Genomic DNA, 25,250 nt, shown 5'->3' with positions numbered 1-25,250 from the left:
GCAAAGTTCCTGAACAAGAGGACTTATGAGTTGAGGTTATTGCCATTGCAACACCCCAAGAGTCACAATTGTGATATTTGCTATACTTTTGCACTTAAAACTAGTTGTCAAGTGCCCCATGATTATGAGATCACCATTTGCAATCTTCCCTGCCAGCTTCCCCAGAAAGTGAAATGCCTCTGTCCCCTGCTAAGAGAACTCCCTCGAGTTTCAGGGGCTTGGTGAAAAGGGTTCATGCTGAAATCCAAGCAGGATTTTTAGTCATGGAGGAATTTCAGTTTTGGAGCAGAGAAACTTGTCTCTCCGCTCAGAGCTAAAAATCCTGCTTGGATTTTGGTAGGGAGGATTTTCAACTCTGGATCAGAGAGACTTGCAGTGCTTCCATAGCCTCATTCTCTAAACGACGCAAGGCTTGCAGAATAATGCATGGTGGCTTTTGGAAAGAAGGTCTGGCATGAGTACGAGCTGTCTCAGATTTGTTGCACAGGCCTTTTTAGTGGGAGGAGAAAAATAGCTGAAGGTGAGTGATGCAAGGTAGATCGGAGGGGCAGCAGCCAGGGCAATCACGCTGTCCCCTCAGGCTTGTACACTTTGAAGAACAGCGCATATTTGTCAGTGGCAGCGGTAGTGCTAGCGGTGAATATGAGCCCCGGGAAAGTGAAAACTTGCTGAGACTGCTGATGGTTTGGGGTTTCTGTTTTGAACGTCAGTCCCAACATTACAACCAAAGGCTGCAGGGCACACAGCCTAGGTCACAAAGGAAATAGGTGGACATGGGAAATTGGGCAGCATTTCACAGTGGCAGCAGTCATGGCCTGGGAGTAGAGGCAAGTGGCAGGGACTGCTGAATGCCTACAGGCCTCTGCATCAATGTTGCTGCCACCAAGTGCTGCATTTCATTCCTGAACATGCGCACTGGCTCCACTGATCCTCCCCCACCCACCTGAGATACTTCATTGCTCCTTGGGACTGTATCTACTTAATGTCTTATGAGTTCACTTCACAGCCACAGCTAGGATTGCAGTAGTTGGACAAACTGGTCAAGTGACATCTTGCTTAACCACCACTTTACTGAGTGATCAAGAGTCCAGTCCCAGTCATGATCATATGTTGAGGACTACTTGTAATATGGGATAAAATAAAAATTTATAAAAATGTGTCTTAAAAGCATTGCAGCATTTTAATTTTGCGGTTATTTTTCAGTATCCTCATTTTCTAACTTCCTAGTATTATTGGTTAGTATTGAAATGTGTTTTTTAAAAAACTGGTCCGCAACCTCAATGAGTTCTTATAAGCTCAAATGAAAGATTCTATCCAGAAAGAGTTTAGCAGAGCTCTGTTATACTCCTCAAAGCATATTCTAGTTCTCCCCCATCCCTGAGGCCTGGGTTCCTCTTAGAAACCTACCCTGGAAGATTTTGCTCTAGCATAGTAAGGAACAAAATTTGAATGAGCAAAGCTGCAGCAGGATAGTAAAACTGCAAGCTACCGCTGGGTCTCTTATTTCACTTTTTAATATATGTTGTAAAATGGCCTTAAATTGTAATTTTTTACAATTGTAATTTGAAATCAATGGGTCTACTTTTATGCTTTTGTAATTGTAGATTTTGTATTTTTTGAATATTTCTGATGAACCTGTATTGGGATATAATCCTCCAGCCTCCATTACAACATTTCACATCCATCTCTGGAGCTGTGCTCTGAATTACAAGTAAGTTAAATGAGAAGAATATTCAGAGTAGCATATTATGGCGATTGTTGTCAATCTTAAATCTCTTAAATACTTTGATCCAAACTTTTGGAAATAACTGGTAGGATTTATTTTTTTTTGGCAGGCCTTTATTTTTACCCACTAGATGTCTTCTTACTGTTGAAACATTTAGCATTTCAAGTAGCATGGCACTGGATAAATCATCTTCTACTCTCAGGTAACACTTAAAAGGCCAACAATTCCATTTTTACCTTTATATTTGATTTTAAGTATTATGAAAATATAAAACCATATATGAGGATGAAGATGAACTTTTAATGAAATTCAATGTTTGAATTTTTCATAAGTAACAAAAATCCATCGTAAATCTATAATTGTTCATATTTGTTAAATCATCCATTTTTTGGCCATAGTGACTTCTGTTTTTAAAACATGAATTTGGAATTGAGAAAAGAAATAGGACAAAACATGTGGTATGCATATATTCTTGTTTTAAAATATTTGTAGGATTTTCAACAAACACAATTTAAACTTTGAAAAGTTTTTTCCCCCTACATGTTGTCCTTCCCTTGGTTTCTGGCCTACAGGATTATAGTTCAAAGACATAAACGTGGTTTTAAGGAAGCTTTGACTACATTAAAACTTAAACTGGTATTCGAACAATCACATTCTTGTTTTAGTTTCTCACTTTTTCCTGACAACCAAAGACTTTTATTTGGCTGTATGTAGTTTTTTGTGACCTTCCCAGCTGCAGTTCAATGAACAGTGCAGGTCAGTTTTGTTTTTACTTTGGGAATCTATTTCTACTTGTAGTTAAACTGCCTTATCAGAACAAACTCAATAACAGTGCAAAGTTAAAAAGATGATTACATTTGTATTCTTTAGTCAAGTGGTTAAATGCATCATTTATTTGTATACCAAATACACAATTTAGGGTTTTTTGGCTGTAGGATAATCTTGGATGAGGCTGCTTTGCATTTATCTGACAAAAGTAATGCTACTGTGAATCTCCAAAAAGGTAAGAGTATTTCGCATTGGAAAAGAACCTAGAGAATCAAACATAACCAATTAGGATATTGAAAAGTGTTACAATATTAAGCATATAAAATTGGTTAGTAAAATGTCAATTGGATCTCTAAGTTTTCTTGAGTACATTAAGACTCTGTAGCCATCATTTAATCTTAAAAAACATGTGGTGGCAAATAATGGACGCTTTGAAGCTAAAACTCATGAAAGTCTAAAATGAGCAGGACCAACTCAGATTTAAGGTACTCTTTTACTCAATGCTTCATTTGCATATTTTCATCTACAATAACAGGCCATTGAAACATTTCAAAGATTCGTTCCTTCTTTATCTTTCTATCCTTGCACATACACATTCAATTATTTGCCTCACTTCCTTATTTTTTTTCCTGTTCTTGCTTTCCTATCCCATTTTGACAGTTTCCTTTTGGCTATCTGCAGACAGTTCCATGTATGCATCCATTTACCCTCCCTTCTGCTCTCTATTCTTTCTTGATGAGTCAGGAAAAATGTTTATTGTTTTCCAGCCAAGCAGGAAAGGAATCATAGCAGGGATACAGAATATTTGATTGAAAAAATATGCCGGAGGGGAGAGTAGCTTGGACACTGACTCTTGGACACGTAATGGCGATACATATATATGCTAATTAAATTCATTCCCAGTAAGAAGTGAAATAACACTCCTTAATGATGAATGCAGTGTCTGTTGATTTATCTGCTTATTTTCTCTAGAGTAGAATGGGTTTGAATATTAATTATAATACTATTTTATATCAAGTGAGAAGTGCAGGTGGCTTGGACAAATAAAGCTAAAAGGCCATTAAGTAGGAGGAAATCACAGTATAACCTCAATTTAACTGACCCCCTTTTAATAGTCATTAGATGCAACTGAGCAAACAACTATTTAGGATTCACCCCAGAAATAAAGAAATCTGTTGTTGATGAAGTTTATTTGCAAATGATGTAAATTGGTACAAATCACATTAAATTATGTATTATATAATAGAGGAAATGACAAAAGTTCAAAATTGTTAGGGTCTATACTATAAATATGGAAACAATTAAAATGTGTGATGATTTAAGTAGTTTTTTTTTAAAAAAAAGCAGTATTAAAACAGTTTTATAAATAGATATTTTTATTCTTTTTTTCCCCAGATTATGTTCAAGTTATGGATATGGGACTGTTGGAACTGACCATAAGGACAGTGAAATCTGAATCTGGTGAAGAGAGGGTAAATGAAAACATAAAAACTACATTATTTATTTACAATTTTGACAAAATAAGGCTAATTTTGAACATACATAAAACACACACTGGCTGCATACGCACACACACACACACACACACACACACACACACACATCTTTAGGGGACTTATTTACAAATAAAGAGGGGTTTATTTACAAAGTAAAATGAAAATCAGTAGGACTAGAATTGTATTGGCTTCCCTAACATACTCTTTTTTAGTTTTTCTTATCTTATGTTTTTTATTTTTATAAAAGGTGGTGAATATATCTTAATACTCTTTCCTTCTCCTATTTTTACCCCACAGTAGTAACTTTGTGAGGTGAATTGGACTGAGAAAGTGACTTACCCAAGACGGCTTTCATGCCTAAAGTGGAATTGGAGCTCACTATCTCCTAATTTCTAGCCTGATGCCTTAACCACTAGACTTGGGGGTCTTCTAAGCATATATGTTTTGTTTGTTGGTAAATATGAGTGTGTGTAGTTTTCATAGGGATCAAAAATGTTTTACTTGTTTTACTTTCTGTTGCCCAGAGCAATCCATATTTTGAACTACATTGTTCTAGTGACGTTATCCACATTCGAACATGCTCAGATTCATGTGCTGCATTGATGAATCTTATACAATATATTGCAAGTTATGGTGATTTGAATCCTCCTGCTAAAATGGAGTGCACTTCTGGAGTGACCAAACAGAATGTGAAGGTATGAATATATATTTCTCTTAACCCCTTAACCCCACCCCACCCCCACCCCCAGCAGGAATCATCTAATTTTCATTATTTACTTTTGTCCAGATTAATGCAAATTATTTATTTATTTATTTGAAGGAGGAGAAGAAATATTTTCAATTCATCTCAATTTACTAAGACAATGATTGGCAGATGTAGAAGATACATTGACACATACATATATATTTTTTTTCATTTTAGCATCTACTAGTTATTTCTAGAAAGAAAGTTGTTTTTTAAAAAAAGTTTAACTTGCTTGATGGATTTTGCAGGCCACGCACAATTTTTTTTTTTAGAAAACAACAGTTTGAAACTCCTAGTTAGATTTTTTTTCTGTTATTTTCTTATTTTATTGTGATAGTCACACATAAACTTTTCTCAAAACAGTGAGTAAAATAGCGATTTGAATAGACTAGATTTCCACTTTTAGTTGTACCATGCAGGAAGTATTCTCTGATAACATTAAACAACTTTCATCATATGATAAAGTGTAAAGATAAAAATTCTATTTTTATAACAGACTTGTAGTTTTCAATGTCATGTTTTACCGCTAGGATTACTGTCCTTACAATTTTACATACACAGTGCTTTTATGTTACATTTGTTAATTCCATGGCCTTTAAGTTTATGCTGATGAAAACATGAGATAATGATATTTTATAGTACTGTAAATAAGTGAGAACAGTCAAACTTTAAAATCAGCAAGGAATGTTGTGGCATTTTAAAGTATATCACATTGTTAAATAATCTTTCATCAATGACAGATTATTTTCTGAGATACTGAATGATAGTTCATCAAAGCTTAGATTACTATAAATGTATTAGTCTGTTGTAATTAAAACAGTAAAGGATTTGCATTATATGATAGACTTACTTCTTTGAAAATAATCAGTGGTTCATTTCATTTACTTAAAAAATGGTACTCATGTTCTTATTTATATATATTAATGTTTTAAATAAGACAGCTAAACCAAATAAAGATGGAGGTATTTGGACACTAGATCACCAAGTTGGTTTAAACAACTTTAATCTTGTAGGTCTCTTTATAATATATGGAGCAGTAGCCTTATGATATTTTTGGATTTTCAGGAGTAACTTCTGAAGAAGTTTGTTGCATGTCCATTTCAAATTTGGTTCTGTATAATCTTGTTTAGGCAGAAGCTTCCAGTTTCCCACCTTCTCAAGGGCCAGTTCTTCCTGAAGCTGACCAACAGATTTTACGTGATTTAATGAGTGATGCTATGGAAGAGATCGAAACCCAGCAGTTGCTTTCCCCCTCTGACCTACAAGCTAATGGTAAATCTATTTGGACTTTATTTTTAATCAAAAGCTATTTAAGTTTCATATTTATTTTTTTGAACACATTGCATTATGCTTATCATTTGCACACCTATGAGTATTAAATGCTTTATTAACATTTTAAGATTAAAAATTAATAGAAACTTACTCTATATTAAGACAAAAGAAATAATTGAAAAGGCTAAGAGTGCAAAAGCAAAGGAAGAAAGAAAATAGAGCTGTGGTAGCGCAGTGGTTAGAATGCAGTACTACAGGGCTAGCTCATTCCTCAACTCCAGGAGTGGCTCAAGGTTGACTCAGCCTTCCATCTTTCCGAGGTCGGTAAAATGAGGACCCAGATTGTTGGGGGCAATATGCTGACTCTGTAAACTGCTTAGAGAGGGCTGTAAAGCACTGGGAAGAGATATATACGTCTAAGTGCTATTGCTATTTACAACAGTTATAAATACAATTATAAATGTACCTCTTGTTCTATGGTTAGAACACAACTTATTTTTTCTATAATTATTCTTAATAATCAAAACCATAAATCATAACTATATTTTTAGTTTCATGCAACAAATCTATAAGGGGTTTCTGATCAGCCATAAACATATTGATTTTTCTCTGATTAAAGAGTTTGGCCATTTCTTCAAGGTCATCATCTTCATCAAGCATTGCTCCATTGTGGGTGATACTGAATCTTTCCATCTTTCTGTGTATAACAGTCTTGCTGCAGTGATCATATATAAAAAGAAAGGAACATATCTTTTTCCAATTGTTTGTCCAGTCTTAAAAGAAAAGCCCCCAGTTTCAATTAAAATCCTCAGTTAGTGTATTGAATCTAAAATTTTCTGGCTTTTTACATATCCATGATAAACATAATAAAATATTCTTTCTTGTTCACATCTCCAATGTAAATTTGAGGTACTTTTAAACATTCTAGACAATTTCTTGGGCGCCATACATATACATCATTTTATAAAAATTCTCCTTAAAATCATAACAGATGATGAAGAGTCAAATACCAGTACCAGCATGTTCAGATAAATTTCAGCCACATATTTTCCCATTATTATGTCTGTACATTATAGCCAAAGTGTTTAACCCATTTATCCTACTTTTATCCCATTCCATTCTTAAATAAGTGTCTTTACCTAAGTTATCTTCAAAAATTATTTTAATTATATTTTACATTATCCTTCATTATTGCTTCTTTCTGTAACAACTTTTGGCATGTAAAAAACTAAAAACACTAAACATTGGACACAGTTTAAGAGTTTAGGTAACATGCTAAGGTATGATTAATTTCTGATCTTCCCACAGCCATATTAGAAGAGTAAAGAATTGCATCCAGACATAGTCAGTCTATCTTGGTAACCTCTTGATTACATGGAAAAGTTGAAACTTTTTCAACTTTTTCTCTTCTCTTCTTCTAGGAAGCACAGATGAAAAGAGTCAAACACCAGTACCAGCATGTTCAGATCTTTTCCTATTTCCTGATGAAAGTGGGAATCTCTCCCAAGAGCCAAGCCCCACCTATGCATCATTTACTCCCAACATGATTACTGAAGTTATAAGAGATTCACCTTCTGAAAATGATGACTTCTGTATTCTTTTTGCACCAAAGGCAGTTATTTCTGTAAGAAACTCAATAACAATGTTACTGAAAAATCAGAAATTTAAAAATGGAAAGTAGATTTTGGAATACATAGATTAAATTATGGCTATTAAAATACTGTAAAATGACCATCTGCACAGTTATTAATATTAATGTTAATAACACTATGTACATTTCTAATATTCTAAATATTAGAATGGAGTGATTGAGTATCATTTAACAATGATATTTATTAATCTATCCATTTAGAGGGACTAGGCCTAAATGGAAAATGTTCAGATTTTTAGCCAGTGTTTTTGACTTACATTAATAATGACTTCAGTTGCTTTTCATATGTAGTGAAAATAAAGTGAGTTTTAAGTTTTTTGTTTTATTATTATTTTTGGTCTGCTAACAGACCAAATTGGTCATTGTTGTAGAAAGTAATTGTCAATTGACAGCTGAAGTTGTCTTGGATTAGGAAAATAGATGAATTATTTGGTTTGGTTTGGTTTTTAAAAATGTTATGACTCGATAAAAATAAAACCTAAATTAATCATAGGAAATATTAATTCCAAATTTTACCTCCCTTTTTACAGAATATTTTGGATATACTTGAAATCATATCTCCCTTTTCATCAGTTTGAATAAAATAATTCACTGTTTCATTGTACATTAAGGTTCTGAATAATCTGTACTATTGCTGTCCTTTTGAACATGTGTATCATTTTTATAAATTTATAACTTTTTTATTTTTCTCATTTCCAATTTTACATTTTACATTATTTCATTTAAGCAATATATAATTATATTTGTAATGCAAAAGAAGTTTCAAATTATAGAACCACTTCTAAAAGTATGAAAATGGAAAAAAAGGGGGGAAAGAAAAAATACATATTCAGCTAATAGTTTGTAATCCTTTAGGATAAGGAAGAAGAGCCAGTAGTGAAAACTATGGTTGAAGATGCGATTATAATAAAAGAAAACCATTTCAGTTTACCAGTGAAAAAGGCAGATACAAACAAGACACCACTGCATTTTCCTGTTCCCCTCATGCGCTATGTTGTGAAAGAAATTTCACTCATTTGGCATCTTTATGGAGGAAAGGATTTTGGGAACATAACACCTACATCTCCAGCTAAAAGTTATATGTAAGTATTTCAATATAAGTCCCTTCTGTTTTTTCACAGGAGCTGAGAATTAGACTTCTAAAAGTTAAATATTAACTTAAAGAATTCCAGTTATTCAGAAATATACACACCAGTGATGGGATTCAAATTTTTTAATTACCGGTTCTGTGGGCGTGGTTTGGTGGGCGTGCAGGGGAAGGATACTGCAAAATCCCATTCTCTCTCTATCCCACTAACCTGCTTTCCAGCTCTGTTCTCCTGTGCAGAGCAACCAAAGAAGACCCAACCGATCAGCTGGGACTCAGGAGGCAGAGAATAGATGGGGGTGGGGCCAGTCAGAGGTGGTATTTGCTGGTTCTCCAAACTACTCAAAATTTCTGCTACTGGTTCTCCAGAACTGGTCAGAACCTGTTGAATACCACCTCTGATACACACCCCCTCGGTCATTTTCTTTTGTAACTGTGGCAGCAGCAGTGAAAGAGGATATGGTCTACCAGCCATGACCATGAGCTCCTTGAATGCATATTCAGGGACCATTATAGGTCATGGAGTACTGGACTGGATGTGTAATATAGGCCTGATAATTAGCATTATATTAAACAGAAATGATTGTATCTTAAATTGTAATTTGTTAAACAAAACGTAATAAAATTGGCTTAGTTTGATGTGTGAATCTAGTCAAAATCTTTCTTACTCCATGATTGGAAATATTTTAGTTATGGAAAGAAGGAAATATGTTCCTGATGATAAGGTACCGGTAGTACATTCAGTTTCTTTTCTTGTTCACAAAACTCATATTGTGCATTGAATCTGAGATCTGAATGAGTTGTGAGGTAAACTTCTAATTTAAAGAGAAAAATATTTTTTCTCTTATCCAGTAGTCCTCAGAGTTCTCCATCTCATACCCCAACAAGACATGGACGTAATACTGCCTGTGGGGGGAAAGGAAGGAATCCTGATTTTTTGATAGAAATACAGTTAAGCAAGGTAAGAGGGGAAATTATATTATTTGTTTTATTTCTCTAATGCCTTAACCCATCAAATTTGCTCTTTTTCCTGTCTCTTGTTTTTTTCAAAGGTGAAATTCCAACATGAGGTATATCCCTCAGGTGAACCAGAGTGTGAACTCAGCTTATTAGAACAACCTGTATCACGTCAAATATTTATGGTTCAAGATCTTGAAATCAGAGATCGCTTGGCTACATCTCAAATGAATAAATTTCTTTATCTTTACTGTAGTAAGGAGATGCCTAGAAAGGCGCATTCTAACATGGTAAGAGCTCATAAACATTTGCTGAATATTTTAATTCTGAGAATTACAAAGGAAGATAATACATTGAATTGTAGACTGCCCAGAGTCATTGACTGAGTTGGGCAGCTATAGAAATAAAATAAACAAACAATAACCAAGTGCACTGCAGAAGCATATATTCTTTATTATCTGTGCATCATTTGTAGGATGTCAGTTCAGGACTATTTCAGAACCTTAGAGAGCTAAACTTCATTTTGGTGGGGCTAGATTTATCCTCCCCTTTATTTCAGTTTCTTTTGGTTTCTGTGATAAAGGTGCATTTTTCTCTATATTCATTAAATAATTTTATTTTCCTACTGAGCTTTACTTTTAAGTGGCATTTAAAAGATAAAAGCTATTTGACTTCTTTAGACCTGTTTTGGGCATTTGAGACATGTATATAAACTCCTGAGGGTCTTGACTATCTCAGTGAGAGAATGTATCAAACATGGAATAAGCATCCACCCTCAGATGGACACTTATTTATTTTATTTAGAAGAAAGTCTCTTGATGGATTTTTCAATCTCTTTGCACTGCCTCTCTCATCTGCAGAACGTGGAAGCTGATTTTAGAATACTTCTTTTGGAAATTGGCATATTTATCCAGAATGACTGGTATACTAAGTTATCCAAATGATTGATAGTTCAAATCCAGTCTGATAATGCTTTACCCAGAGTTTGTATCCTGATTTTACCAGCTGCTTGCAGAATTACTATAACATGCTCACAAAAATCAATATCCACAGTCCTGATGCCACACACATTTGATAGTGAAGAACTTCCTTTTTAACAAGAGATTGCTAGATCTAATGGCTAAATAGTGCCTCTTGAAAAAGCACCTTTGGGATCTAATGGTTAATTCATTATAATGAAAATTGCACAACACAGTAGCAAACTTTATTACAGACTTAGATAAGAATTTAAATATAACAACTGTTACATAAAATCAATAAACATTGTAATCACAATCTTTATCTCCAAGAAGTCTAGAATCTGCCACATATCTATCAGGGTTAATTTATTCTACCCAGATCAATAATCTTAATTATAATTATCATTAATTATAACTATCATTAAATGTTGTACGTTATGATTCTTGATTCTTAACAAATGTATCTTTTCTTTATGTATACAGAGTATATTTACGCCAAGTCAAATTCCTTGTGTGTCCAATCACACTTGGCCAATAAAAGTATTCTATCTACTGGATAAGGGAATGTTATTGATTGGATACTATTATTTTTAATTATGTTTATAAATATTTGAGTAATCATAAATTATTAACAGAAAAATGTTCTCAAAGAAATTTCTATCCATGTAATGGATAGAATGGTATAAGATGCTAAACTCACCCATATAAATACAACTTAAAAGCTACACACACTGTGAATGTGAAACTGGCTTTGTTCATGTTTGCCTTGTAATGCAGGAAAAGAAATTGTGATTATTCAAAGAGATGACATATTTATATGAATCCTCTATTGATTATTTATTTAAGCAATTTATATGGGTGCCCATCCGACAAAAGTGACTTTGAATAGCATACAACGTTACATGTTAATAAATCAGCTATAATGCCCAGGGTCACAGAGGATCCCAACTGGAAAAAGGACAACATTAACCAATATATGTTTCATTTACAGTTGACAGTTAAAGCATTGCATGTTCGTCCTGAGTCTGGTAGATCACCACAAGAATGTTGTTTACGGGTATCTTTAATGCCACTTCGTCTCAACATTGACCAGGTTAGTTAAGAAGACATCATGTTGGGGAGATGGGTGAACCAATTGCCCCTTTTTTTCCTCTTTGAAGAAAAATATTGATCCTGCCTCCCATATTCCCACAACAGCAACCTTGCTGTGAGTGACTAGCCCAAAGTCAGCCAGTGGTTTTTCATGCTTAAAGCGAGCCTAGAACTCTCCGTCTCCGGATTTCTAGGCCAGCACATTACCCATTATTTCAGCTCTTTGTATTTGATACTCTTTCATTAATTTTGAAAATATTATGAATATATCTTTACTTTATGAATATTTTTTTAAAAAAATACTGTGAAGAAATTAAATCTTGTTTTGGAACATAGACAGTTTTGTAGGATATAGATATTTTTCTTTTTGCAAAATAAAGTACAAGTAGTTATGTATTGGGTGTGTTTTGTGCGTCACATATACATAGACATATGCTCATGGAATTCAAATACATACGATTGTAAGATAAACTTCATTGTTAATAATACAGTACTTTGGGTTTTATATTCAAAAATTTCACCTGACAAATGATTAGTTAGTTAAATATTAGTGTTTAGTATACTATTTAGTATTATAGTAATTAGTAATAGTACTAATGTTGTTAATACTATGTATTACTATAACTAGTAAATACTATTATTACTATTTTCCACTTCTACATATGATCACATAATGAACAATGTAATGATTTCCTTTTCTTAGTATATACTGCTTTTTATTTTGTAGGATGCCTTGTTTTTCTTGAAGGATTTTTTCACTAGCCTATCAACAGAAGTAGAAGTCCTAATGACTCCAGATCCTGAGGGTAAATATTCTGATGTAAAATCATACATAGGCATTCAATCTAAATTGTATGAATTATATAAATATATAATTAATTTGAAAACAGCTATGTAGAAATAATGACTATTTGTTTGCCTTGGATTTTAATATCAATTATTTTATTTGCAGTTAAAAAGCCTCCTGGTCCTGAAGTAACATGTATTTTGCCCAGGCATCAGAGTGGTTTCAAAGAACCAAATCCAGTCATTTCTTTTTCATTACATAAGCAATCAAGTCAGAATGGAAGTGTTGATTCCGTGGATATGCTCAATGGGGATGACCATAATCTCTCACATGAAGAGGCATCGTTCAGTGATCAGCCAATATTTTTCAGGTACACTTTGGACACCTGCTGAAAACCTTTATTTGTTTTCTGAATTTTTGCTGTTTGATCTTCAGTGCGTTGCAAATAGGAGGGATACTATCTAGTGGGTGGTTGCTTACCCCTACTCTAAAATGTCTGTCTCTTCTCATGTTACTTTTTCAAAAGCTCCGTTTTGGCACTCTTGCGTGTAAAATCAATTGACTTCTTTCAGATGCTTATAGTCATGAATTCTCTATATATAGTTACGCTAAATATAATCACAGCTAAATATTCCCTTTCAACAGAGTGGACAATTTACCTCTCTATGATAATATTTTCACTTTTATTAAAGTGTCCTGTAATAGGAAATTTAAATGAAAACAAAGATCAGAAAAGAAAGGGAAATGAGAGAAGGAGGAAGAAATGCAAGGGTATGGAAAGAAAAGAAAAAAAAGCAGTGACTTCTGCTTTTTTTTCAGTGCAATGGAGTACAGAATAAAGTTACAACCAACCTTTTGCTTTACATTTCTAGTAGATGTAAGCCACTTCTGTAACATTTAATCATCTAAACCTCAGATTATTTAGATAATAATAAAAGCTGGAGATTATGTTTAAAAAAGCCACTTATTCTGCTCATTCTAAGTGTATCTAGACTCTAGAGATTAAGATTGTGATACTTGTAAATATTGTCTTTATTTTCCATTCTCATTTTTCTCCTGAGCTTTTTTCTGTGTATCATCTAACCACTTCTCTTTCTTTTCAGAGAGTTTCGATTTACATCAGAAGTCCCAATACGTCTTGATTATCATGGTAAACATGTGTCTATGGATCAGGTTTGTTAAACCTTATGCTGTCAGATAAAATATCTTCCTTCCATTAATGATGTGGATTCATATCTGCTTTAATAATATACCAAATAGTTTTTCAGATCTTGATATAATACAAAGCTGAATTACAATAATTCTGCACCAAGTTAGAAATTTAATGACACAAAAAAGAATTTAACCAAACATTTTTGAAAACTTCTGTTTTTTAAAAATGAACTTCCTGTTTGTAATAAAGAATTCATATTGTTTGCTGGAATATTTGCTCCGTTTGCCAACCTGGCAGGGAGACCCTTTCAAATCAATTGCTTTCCCTCCAGTTTATTCATTAACTTTTTAGGCCACTGATCTTAGGACACATGGTCAGTTTGCAGAAATGAAGCATCTATGCTGGGATAATACTGCATAGCAATAGCACTTAGACCTATATACCGCTTCACAACGCTTTACATCTCTCTCTAAGCGGTTTAGTCAGCATATTGCCCCCAACAATCTAGGTCCTCATTTTACCAACCTTGGATGATTGGAAGGCTAAGTCAGCCTTGAGCCAGTGAGACTTGAACTGCCGAACTGCTGACAGCAGAAGTAACCTGCAGTACTGCATTCTAACTACTGCGCCACCACGCCACAATATACCAATTCCTATAGTTCTATTTAGTTTTTTTAAAACTCTCTGGAAGAAGTTCTATTTTGGCCAATTTCCAAAAAGCCAATAAAATTGAAGCAAGCCTATCTTCCTTAGAAAGTGGTTGTTCCCTAGGAGGATAATACATACAGAATTTGGAAGTAATATCTGAGAAGTAATCACACACAAAAAAGTTACTATATTAAAAAAAAAAATCCAAGTTGGGCTTATTTTGGATTTCCATTACAGATAGTCCTCAAGGTACAACCACCCATTCAGCAAATGTTCAGAGTTATAACAGAGCTGAATGAGGAGGATTGGTCTGCAAAGTTACAGCCATTGCAACATCCCAGTGTCATGTAATCATCGTTTGCAACCTTCCCTGCCTTCCCAATGGGAAAGACAGGAGGAGGTTGCAAATCACTGCTGCTACCATCTTTTTTTTCTTTTTGCCTCCCCATTCGCAGGATCCATGTACCTGCCCACTCTTCATAGAATCCACCCACATTTCTTACCCACAGTTAACTATTAAATGGAAATAGGCATAATATGTGAAAAGCAGACTGAAGAATTTCTTTTTCTCTGTGTTTCTGATGAATTTATAGATGAACTAAACATATTTAATTTTCAGGGTACATTGGCTGGGATTCTGATTGGTCTCGCTCAGTTAAATTGCTCAGAATTAAAACTGAAGAGACTTTGTTATCGACATGGGTAAGCTTATTTAAGTATATTTATTTGAATAGTTAACTTCTACAACAAAACAAAACAAATCAAAGCAGTTTAATTCTCACATCTTTTCTTTTTCTTAATTTTCAAATATCACTAGGTATGTGTGTGTGTGTGTGTGTCTGGGTTAATAATACTATTTATTATAGGTTGCTGGGTGTGGATAAGCTGTTTTCTTATGCCTTATCTGAATGGCTTAATGACATCAGAAAGAACCAGTTACCAGGTATTCTTGGAGGTGTTGGCCCAATTCATTCATTAATTCAACTAGGTAAGGCTGTAAAATATTCTCGACATTTTTTCAAAATTATTATTATTTGTATTATTAAGAACATTTCAGTTTAAATATATATATGAAGCAATTTTTCATATCTGCTTAAAGAAAAAACACTTGGCCCTATTGGTTATTTGTAATATTCTTTCTTTGATTCAGTTCAGGGCCTAAAAGATTTGGTGTGGTTACCAATAGAGCAATACCGAAAAGATGGCCGTATTGTGAGGGGCTTCCAGAGAGGAGCAGCTTCTTTTGGTACATCTACTGCAATGGCAGCATTAGAACTGACAAACAGAATGGTTCAGACCATACAGGTATATTTTCTATTTATACTTGCTGACAATTGAAGACTAATTTTGGTTTATTTTGAAGCACATAAAATATTAGAACATACATGAACGTACAAGCCTTCAGCTGAACAAACTAAGGTGTCTGTCACTTACTTAATTTGGATAAGGGAAGTTCTAGCCTGTAATGAATAACTTCAAGGGTTTGGAACAATGTACGAATGGTTTAGATTTTTGTTAGATTGACTTTATTCAAAACCAGACAAATGCCTATCATTGAGCTGATAGACAACATGGAAAGTAGTAGAGAAAAGGAGGAAATCTTAATGTTTTCACTGCTACATGGGATGCATGTTATAGCATGGGATACCTGTTATATCAGGTCCATGTTGACAAAGGCCAGATAACTAAGCAGAAAGCTGGTTTTGGACTGTATCTTCCAACAGGCTCTGAGAGTTATATTTACGTATGATTTTCTAAGCACTAGCAATGGTGTAATACATCTGATTTGTTCCTTCTAACATAGTTATTTTTATTGGCTTTTAAATTGTTTTAACCCTCTAGAAGCAGGCAATTTAAAAAATCAGTTAAATACATAAATAAAAATTTCCACATGATATTTAATCTCTTTAAGACCATAACAGCTTCCTAGATTGTGCAGTAAATGAATGTATTTTGAACAACTGTCTTGTAACTGACATCCTTAATAAACAAGATTCAAATAGAATTCATTTCTGTGAAAATAGTTGTTCCCTTTAAATTTTAATACCCAAATTTTGAACTTTTATAAATAACTTTTGTAAGCATGGCTTATAAATGTTATATTATGTTATATTCAATGTTACATGATGTGTTACATTAAGACACATCTTAAGTCCTGAGGCATTAACATAGCATGTTAGGGATGAAGTAAAGTTATAATTCATAAATCATTAGTTTATTCTTTGTTCTATTAATGATATATTGTTATTTTTGTATTGAAATTGAACTAGGCAGCTGCAGAAACAGCTTATGACATGGTCTCCCCTGGCCCTAGCTTAAATGAGACAAAGAAGATCAAACGACTTTCTCGTCGTCTAGCTTACCAGCCTGTGGATCTTCGTGAGGGTGTGGCAAAAGCATACAGTGTTTTAAAAGAGGTAAAGTGTAAATTAATTACAAACAAATCTCTTCTTTTGTTGGTAGATTGTATCCTTGTTGTTTGCTATAATTTGAGATATATTTATATTCACCTCCTAAATATTAAATTGAAAACAATATCAAAAATAATAAAAACATGGGAGGAATGGAAAAGAAAAGCTGAAATAAAACATTTTTTGATGACTAATTAGCAGTGTATGGATGATAGTTGCTATTCGTCCTTAGCTAGTAAATATATAGTTGCTATACCAGATAAATAGTGTATATACCAGAATAATATTTTAACCCCAGTAGTCAACTTTCAGTGACAAAATGCCTCTGGAAGCCACTCCCAAACTGCATATAAACTCTAAGAGAATGCAGACTCATAGAGAAAAATTTATCAAATCCATTCTCAGAAATGACCCAACCAACAAAGTCTAAATCTTGTCAGGATTCAGTCTCAATTTACAGGTCTAAGATTATCATTCCAGTATAAGCATTTATTCTTCAGCGTTTTTGAGATTTCATTTTTTTTTCAGAGTACTCCAAAAGCATGAATTGTCTGCAAAAACATCCTTTTAATTCCAGGATGATTGCTTTATTTACATCATTTCCTATAATATTACAAAAATGTCAAAAATACATAACATTTCTAATTATGATTAGAAAGGTTTGATAACAGATTTACCCTTACACCAAATCTGATTTGAAAATTCTAGTAACTTTAGTCACAAACTAGTAGTGTTTAACTCCTTCATCCCCAAAAGGAACGATGCCATCAATATATATGCCAAAAAAATGTGGGGTTTGAGATCTTTCCGGTCCGAGTTTACAGCAGCTAACAAGAATACTCACATATCCATCAGTCATTAGTCATTAGCATCAGTCATTAGTTTGTTTATTTTCTATTCTGTACTTTTTTCATTTTTCTTAATAACATTATATTTTTAATGAAATAACAAGAGTCTAAGTGGCGCAGTTGTTAGTGTGCAGTTACTGCAAACTACTTCTGTCATCTGCCTGCAATTTTGCAGATTGAATCCCACTACGCTCAAGGTTGACTCATCCTTCCATCCTTCTGAGATGGGTAAAATGAGGACCATATTGTTGGGGGCAATATGCTGACTCTGTAAACTGCTTAGAGAGGTATATAAGTATATAAAGCACCATAAAGCGGTATATAAGTCTAAGTGCTATTGCTATTGCTAAAAAAAGAAAACAAATTCAAAGGGAACAGAAATTACAGTGTAAATAAAATTGAATATTTTTGAGAAAGAGCTTTATAGAATTTTTAATCTCTCCCCCCCCCCAAAAAAAAATCATGGAGTAATTGGGCCCTCTCTTCCAATAAATAAATAAATAAAATAATTCATATGTGCAAGAAATAGTATCATACTTTTATTTGACATGTGTTGCCTTGGAGAGTGTTATTTCCTTATATTTACTTTTCTAGGAAAACATTCAAAAGATTTGTATACTGTGCATCCATTAAACAGTAGATATTTTTTTACCTCTAATCTTTTGGAAGGATACTTCTGTATCCCAATGTAGGTTGTGACTATTGTAAGATTATCTTTTACTTCATAATCTGCATTGATTCATTAAAGTCACGCCTGGTTTTTTTTTTTTATCTCTGCAAAAGATTTTCCGCAAAAATATATTCCATTTTTCATTTCTTTTTGAATTCCCTCTGAAAATAGTTTGTTTAATCTCAATTGCTCAAAAACAATCAACAATAGTGTTGCAGAATGTTGATTAATTGTATTATTACCTCCGTATGGGAGGGCAGTGCCAGCTCTCAGGTGAAACTGAGAGGCTTTGTTGAATGAGATCCTCAGCCTAGAAAACTGCTGATCTAAATCTCTGAATGGTTTTTGGAGAAGTTACTCTATTAGACAAGACTGTTCAACTCCACTTATGTTGTTTTGTATGTTTATAATTTTCCCAGGGGATTACAGATACGGCACATACAATTTATGAAACTGCTACTCGTGAACATGAAAACAGAGGGGTAACTGGAGCAGTAGGAGGAGTTCTCCGCCAGATTCCGCCAACTGTAGTAAAACCACTAATAGTTGCAACAGAAGCAACATCAAATGTTTTAGGAGGCATGAGGAATCAGATAAGGCCTGATGTACGTCAGGAGGAGTCTCAGAAGTGGCGTCTTGAAGAGGATTAATATATTAAATATATTTGAAATACAGAGATTGGGAATCTGGAAGAAACAATTTCCTCATGGTAATCTAAAATGGGGACATACCTTTTCCATATGCTCATCTCAGGAATTTAAAAAGCATATAAACATATTTAATATCCAAAACTGGATTATTCATAGAGAAAAGCAAGTTTGGTATTTTAGTCATTGGCATAATGCATGTCCCCAGTACCTGCTGGTCCGTGCCAAACAAGGTCATCATGTGTTGCCAAATCCATAGTGGATTGGTTTGTGACCAGGTACCATATTTTCCTCAATATTTTGTGTTGGAATCTTCCATTTTTCTTTTGAAACAACGTCCCATAAGCTACTCGGACTGTACATGTAAGTTTTAAAAGATTCTCAAATTTAGGGCTGTATCAGTTCCCTTCTGTAACAGGGTAGAATTTGACACGAGAGAAGTCATTTCAAGATATTAAAAATTAATTGAATTTTCAAATATTTTCTGATTGTTACTTTGCCTTTCGTGCAGCACTTAAAAAAGAGGACAATCTGTCTTGATACCTAATCATAATGTCATTTTCATATAATTGTGAACATTAATTGTGTTGACTACATACTGAATTCTTCCTTTTGTGGAGATCCGAGCAATCTGAACGTTGCAGACATGTTCTGTTGTTTTGCACTTTAAAGAATTTAGCCTGTACATTGCTTTTTTAAAATAGTTAATAAAATGAACTTTGTGGTTTATCCTAATATGAGTTCAGCATTTATGCAACTTATTATTTATAAGACAAAATACTACATGATTGTCAGTGACAATAAAAATGAATTATGGTACTTAAAAGTATTCAGGTTTGCTGTATAGCAACAAAGATTGCAAGATACGTGCACTTGCACAAACACACAAATGGGAACTATAAAGGAAGAGTGGTTTCTTGAAATAAAAATACTGGTAATGTATAAGTTAGTATGGATTTTTGTTTGAGCTTAAAAACCTTTGGGTGTTGCATGTTTACCTTATATTTTCCTTCAATTTTCTCTATAAGAATATTCATTTCATATGATTTTAAAATATACTGCTTCTTTAATGGTTTCTTTAATAGTTTTGTCTTCAAATTCTACTTTTCTCTGTGTCCAACCCAATAAGACAGCCAGTCCTGTGCAGAGCTCAGTAAAAATATATATGCAAAAAAGATACTATAGGTTCCTGATACCAAAAATCAAAAATAGAAAACCACTCAAGTATTTGCATTGATAAAAATATAATTCAGCTATCTTTGATCAACAAAATTTCCACTATTTATTAATGTAAGTATTTGGAAAATAAATATGCTGTTGTTCAAACAAGCTATTTGTAAGTTTAATACACTTTAAAAAACCTCCTAGTTGGAGGTAGCCAAACAGTTATGTTTTTATGCATGTGCTATAGACAGAAATTGTCAATATCTTGCAATTTAGTGGATTTAGATGCTAATAGAATAAAGAATGCCGTGAAATCTTGGTGCATGAGTAAATTTAGCAAAACAGTAATAAAGTGTGTGTTGATAGGAAAATTGCATACTAACCTGCTATCCCCTTCATCCAATATTTATGGTTATGACATTAGTGATAATAACTAACCCCAAGACATTTGGCACCTACCCATAGATGAATTTTTATGATTTCAAAATATTGCCTGATAATTTTACACGGTTGTGATCATCTAAGTTGGATATTACAAGTCCTTTATAAAATCATTTAATATCAGTAATTCTCTTTCCATAGTGATTGTAAGATCAACAAGAACACTGAAGTATAAAGCAATAAGTTTTATTTTATTTAGGAATGCACTATAGAGAGCATTTACTATTGATAGTAATTTAGCTAGGTGGCCAGAGGTGGTATTCAGCAGGTTCTGACCGGTATCGGAAATTTTGAGTAGTTCAAAGAACCAGCAAATCCCACCTCTGACTGGAGATTTTACAGTATCCTTCCCATGCCACGCCCACCAAGCCACGCCCACAGAACCGGTAGTAAAAAAATTTGAATCCCATCACTGTAGGTGGCCATAACCTATTGCAACTTCAGATGATTTATAAAGAAACACGAGTTGATAAACTTTCAGGGAGTGTTTCTAATAAGGACTAATTTTATCATAGGAATAAATCAAAACCTTAATGATTATTTCAAAAAAAGCACTTTTCTTGGTGAATTTCCAAAACCACATTGTAACTACTAATTATTGTTTTGTAATAAAAATAATGATGTCCTAATTGTTAATTGTCCTTTCATGAATTTTATCCAAGTCCTACTTACAACTAAATCACATTATATTTGCTGAATCAGTAGATGAACCAGGTCACGATAATCCTGACTTCCTGATGTTGCAGTTTTGGGGACCTGGAGGCGTCTGCTTATGGTCAAACAAACAGTTATATTCTTCTGATTGCTCAGCACTGGCTGTCCTGAAATTTAAATGCAGGACAAGTAGACATGCTTTTTTCCCTGTCAGCTTTTGTGTATTGGCACTTTCTTTGCCAATTTTTATTAGCTCTTTATTTGGATTCTTAGTTCTAGTGCTAAACAAACAAACAATCCAACATTTACTTTTAAAATATGCATGCTATGTAGATAGCTAACATTTTTCACTCTTGTGCAGTGGTCAAATCTCTAAAAGTGACAATACAAATAAGGGCATGGTATGCTTTTGATTGCTTTACTCACTGAGTCGTTCATGATTGTTGTACATTATTTCATTAAATTTATTACAGCCGCACACTTGAATAGACTCTGGTGGTTTACAAACATGTAACACTGATTAAAATAATCAAACCACAGACAAAGGAGCCTGAATTAAAAACATCCATTGAAACATACCATGACAGCCCATTCCTACAAACCCATTGGTTGCAGGCCTGGGACTAAAGCCAGGTTTTAACTCTAGATACTATTCCTTTTAAAAAAATTAACATCAAAACTCTTGATGTAAATTAAGAGTATCCAACCTTGGTATGTGTCACATGATGTGTCACATGATGGCCCTGACCCGCCCAGTTTAGCAAAGGGGAAAAAAGTCTTGATAAGTCACCTGACGCCACGAGTTTGACATCCCTACTCTAGTTTGTAGGAATTAAACAATTTGTTTTCCTCTCAAAGTGTTACTTGGTGATTAGCTTTAAAGCAGGTGGGCTCAGTAGTATACAATTAGCAAATGAATAGACTTGTCTGTGGAAAGTGATTCAAAATATAGGGGTTTCGTGTATTTATCTAAAGAAAGCACTTAGAAAATAAGTAAATCCCCTACAAACTAGAAGCTTCACATGCATAGAGTAGCCATGGGTCATAATTGGTAAGGCATTTATATTTTGTCCTTTGCTGTAGAACCATACTTAGTTTGTATTAACATCGTTTTATTTGACATTGTTTAGTGAACTAAACCATAAAAAGAATTCTTGGAATTTTGTATCTCAAATCAGCTGCAAATGTAAAGAAAGAAACTGGGTCTATTTCAGATGAAACATTTAGGCAACCTTTCTATTTGTATTATACATGTAAAATAATAGTAACAGTTAATTAAGGCTAAATGTATATTAAAAAATAGCGTCATAGCAATAGAAGATAGCTTTCAACACTAAAAACAGGTAGGTGTTTGTGTTCTTGGATTATTTATTATTTCACCTCATCTATCACCAGCCTAATAGAATGTATGCTTTTGAGAGCAAATTTGATGTGCTGGAAAAACTGAATCATGTTTACATTTTGAAATCAAGTTAGCTCATTACTAATAATGAATCACTTCTTCTGGATTTCTGATACAAAAAAAACCACATTGCTCAAGCAGATGCACTGTTTATATACATGTGTATTTTTACTTATATTTGTTGATTACTTTTTGTGGTATCATTTGTATATAGTTTATTAATGCAAAGCAACTGTATAATCATATGAAAAGCAGAAGCTTCTCTGGAAATAGAAAATAGTTGTACTCTATTTTTCTGTATACTTCTAAATTACTGTAATGCCTCCCTACATTTGAGCATAGCTCATTGATCACTAGTTTTGATGCATTTTCAATACTAGAGACTTTATATTAACAAGGTATTCTGTCCATAACTTTTTCAACGTGTCATTATTGAAATAAACATAAACTGTTTCATGTGAATGTTCTTGTATGAGTATATTAGCACTTGGTTTACTTCTTTGGTTATAATCTCCCCAGACAGAAATAAAACTAAGACTGCTATATTCCACAGAACAACAGCATGGCCCATCTCATTTGCAGAATACAACACATTAAATTGGAATCTAAAGGACAGTGAACCTAAAGGCAAGAATATCTACAGTACAGCATTGAATAGCGAGATGGGACATGGATTAATAAATAAGCCAATATAGGTCAACTACTATTGTCATCTGATGCTGACTTAAACATTGCTTACAAACATTGTTTACTGTCAACAGTCAATGAGAAATCAAAGGATATGTATATATATAGTGTTAGTAAAATACTATTGAAAAACACTTCAGTCTGGTCCTTCAGCTTCTTCCAACATGTACCCATCACTGCTGTACCTTAGTGCATCCATCTTGCTTCTGGTCGACTTCTCATCCTTTCTATCTTTCTCAACAATAGAATTTTCTGAGAGTTAGGTCTTTGTATACTGTGCCCAAAATAGAATAATTTGAGTGTGGTCATTTGTGCCTTGAATGAGAATCCTGGCTTGATTGGTTCAATAATCTATCTATTTGCTTTCTTGGCTATCCATGAAATTTTCATTTCAAGGAAATAATGCATTTTTTATGTGAGGCAGAGTTTTATTTTTTATATCAATCTGTCTACATAAATGAACTTCCAGTGCCCCACCCAAAGTCTTTCCTATTAGATTAGTTCCAGTGTGAGGTACAGCAAATGAAACTATATGATAAAGGTATTTCACCAAAATTAAAGGTCTATGTTTTAAACAAAGTCCAAATGAATTTAATTGCAACAAAATAGAAAAACGGTCATTTCACATATTTAATCAATATGCCTGTTTTTAATAGGAGAAATGTTAGTAGTATAGCAACATTTACAGTACTTTCAACAATTTATATTAATTGTTCAAAAAAGAAATATTAATAGTTTATCAGGTTTATATCCTGCAATCACAAGAAAATTATCTCTGATTTACAATAATGAAACACAATAATACAGATTTTTTAAAAAACAAAAAACCATAATAATGCATGGTGTCAGACTTCCAAAGCCCTCTGAAAATAACTGCTTGCAAACGTCTCCAGGAAGGTGGGTTATGCTGGAGACAAACGCGGGCCAACTTCATCACAAAAAGCTCTTCCAGGATTCATCCCTCTACCAATGTCCTGCAAATGAGGGAGAACTGGTTGCCATGGAAATGATTCAATTCTATTGGGGAGGTGAAATCCTGCAGGTAACACAGCATCAAGTAGTGAAGGACTTTATAAAGGACTATATAATGACCAGTTCTGTAAAGTGCACCTAGAATTTAATAGGAAGCCAGTGCAGGGCCTGCAAAAGACATGTAATAGATGCCCAGGCCACACATTTTGCATCAACTGAAGTTTCCAGGCGGTCTTTAAAGTCAACTCCAAATAGTGTAGATTACACTAAGGTAAGTGGGTAGTAATGAGGTATAAACCATTGTGGTCAGGTTCTCCCATCCCAAATAAGGCCACAACTGACATTCCAGTTGAAGCTGGGCTAGTGACTGCTGGCCTGGACTGCTGAACCAGGAGACCGCCCATGTCATCAACATGCTTGAGAGGCAGTGTAACCCCATCCAGAGGGGGAAAAATGGGGATTATAAGTGCAAATAGTTCCATAGGCAATGGTACTGAAGGCCAGAAAGAGATCCAAAAGGGAGGGCGGAGCTGATGTTGTGACGATACGGCATGCGATCTTGGAGGTCTGAGATTGCTGCCGATATCTTTGCTCCTGGACAGTCCAAGTGGATCTAAACCGTCCCGAAGAGACGGTGAGTGTAAAGAGCGCATCCTGTCGATCCCAGGGATATTGCAAAGTCCCTGGTAGATCCAGGAGAAGCTCTTTTTGCCAGCAGCAAAGAGGCAGCCATTAAAGCTGCTGAAGTTGGGACAGCTCCGAAACAAAAAAGAACGGAAAGAGTGTGCCGGTTTGGTGAGAACTTTTTCTTTACTTTAAGACTTGAAAGGACACCCTAAGGGAAAGAAAGAATCTGTAAAAGTTTTGACAGAAGTGATTAAGTGGCGATTTTAAACAGGAATGTCAAAGTAATTTTTTTTTTCTCATTGCTGGATGTTTTACACATGATCTTATATTTTGAAACTGGACTGTTTTTTTTTCTTTTTATATATTCTTCTTCTCTCCTTTTTGAT

General features: G+C 33.9%; 1 protein-coding gene across 1 annotated transcript in view; it reads left to right on the top strand.

The window, feature by feature from the left end:
* ATG2B (autophagy related 2B) overlaps window positions 1-19,652 on the top strand; it is a 49,567-nt gene extending 29,915 nt beyond the window's left edge. Inside the window, exons 24-42 of the mRNA XM_026716979.2 lie at window positions 1,605-1,711; window positions 1,836-1,928; window positions 2,662-2,729; window positions 3,890-3,966; window positions 4,515-4,685; window positions 5,866-6,007; window positions 7,429-7,631; window positions 8,514-8,740; window positions 9,598-9,706; window positions 9,798-9,992; window positions 11,653-11,754; window positions 12,481-12,559; window positions 12,706-12,910; window positions 13,644-13,713; window positions 14,961-15,043; window positions 15,208-15,329; window positions 15,492-15,646; window positions 16,612-16,758; window positions 18,690-19,652. Of these exons, the coding sequence (XP_026572764.1) occupies window positions 1,605-1,711; window positions 1,836-1,928; window positions 2,662-2,729; window positions 3,890-3,966; window positions 4,515-4,685; window positions 5,866-6,007; window positions 7,429-7,631; window positions 8,514-8,740; window positions 9,598-9,706; window positions 9,798-9,992; window positions 11,653-11,754; window positions 12,481-12,559; window positions 12,706-12,910; window positions 13,644-13,713; window positions 14,961-15,043; window positions 15,208-15,329; window positions 15,492-15,646; window positions 16,612-16,758; window positions 18,690-18,920 (2,586 nt within the window). The 3' untranslated portion in view covers window positions 18,921-19,652. The remainder of the gene's footprint in view (window positions 1-1,604; window positions 1,712-1,835; window positions 1,929-2,661; window positions 2,730-3,889; window positions 3,967-4,514; window positions 4,686-5,865; window positions 6,008-7,428; window positions 7,632-8,513; window positions 8,741-9,597; window positions 9,707-9,797; window positions 9,993-11,652; window positions 11,755-12,480; window positions 12,560-12,705; window positions 12,911-13,643; window positions 13,714-14,960; window positions 15,044-15,207; window positions 15,330-15,491; window positions 15,647-16,611; window positions 16,759-18,689) is intronic.
* The last annotated feature ends 5,598 nt before the right edge of the window (window positions 19,653-25,250 follow it).

The sequence above is a fragment of the Pseudonaja textilis genome, chromosome 1 (assembly GCF_049901715.1).
Source record: "Pseudonaja textilis isolate UNSWEBS1 chromosome 1, rPseTex1.2, whole genome shotgun sequence".
NCBI lineage: Eukaryota > Metazoa > Chordata > Lepidosauria > Squamata > Elapidae > Pseudonaja > Pseudonaja textilis.
The sequence above is the reverse complement of the archived record's forward strand: the minus strand, read 5'-3'. Positions and strand labels throughout refer to the sequence as shown.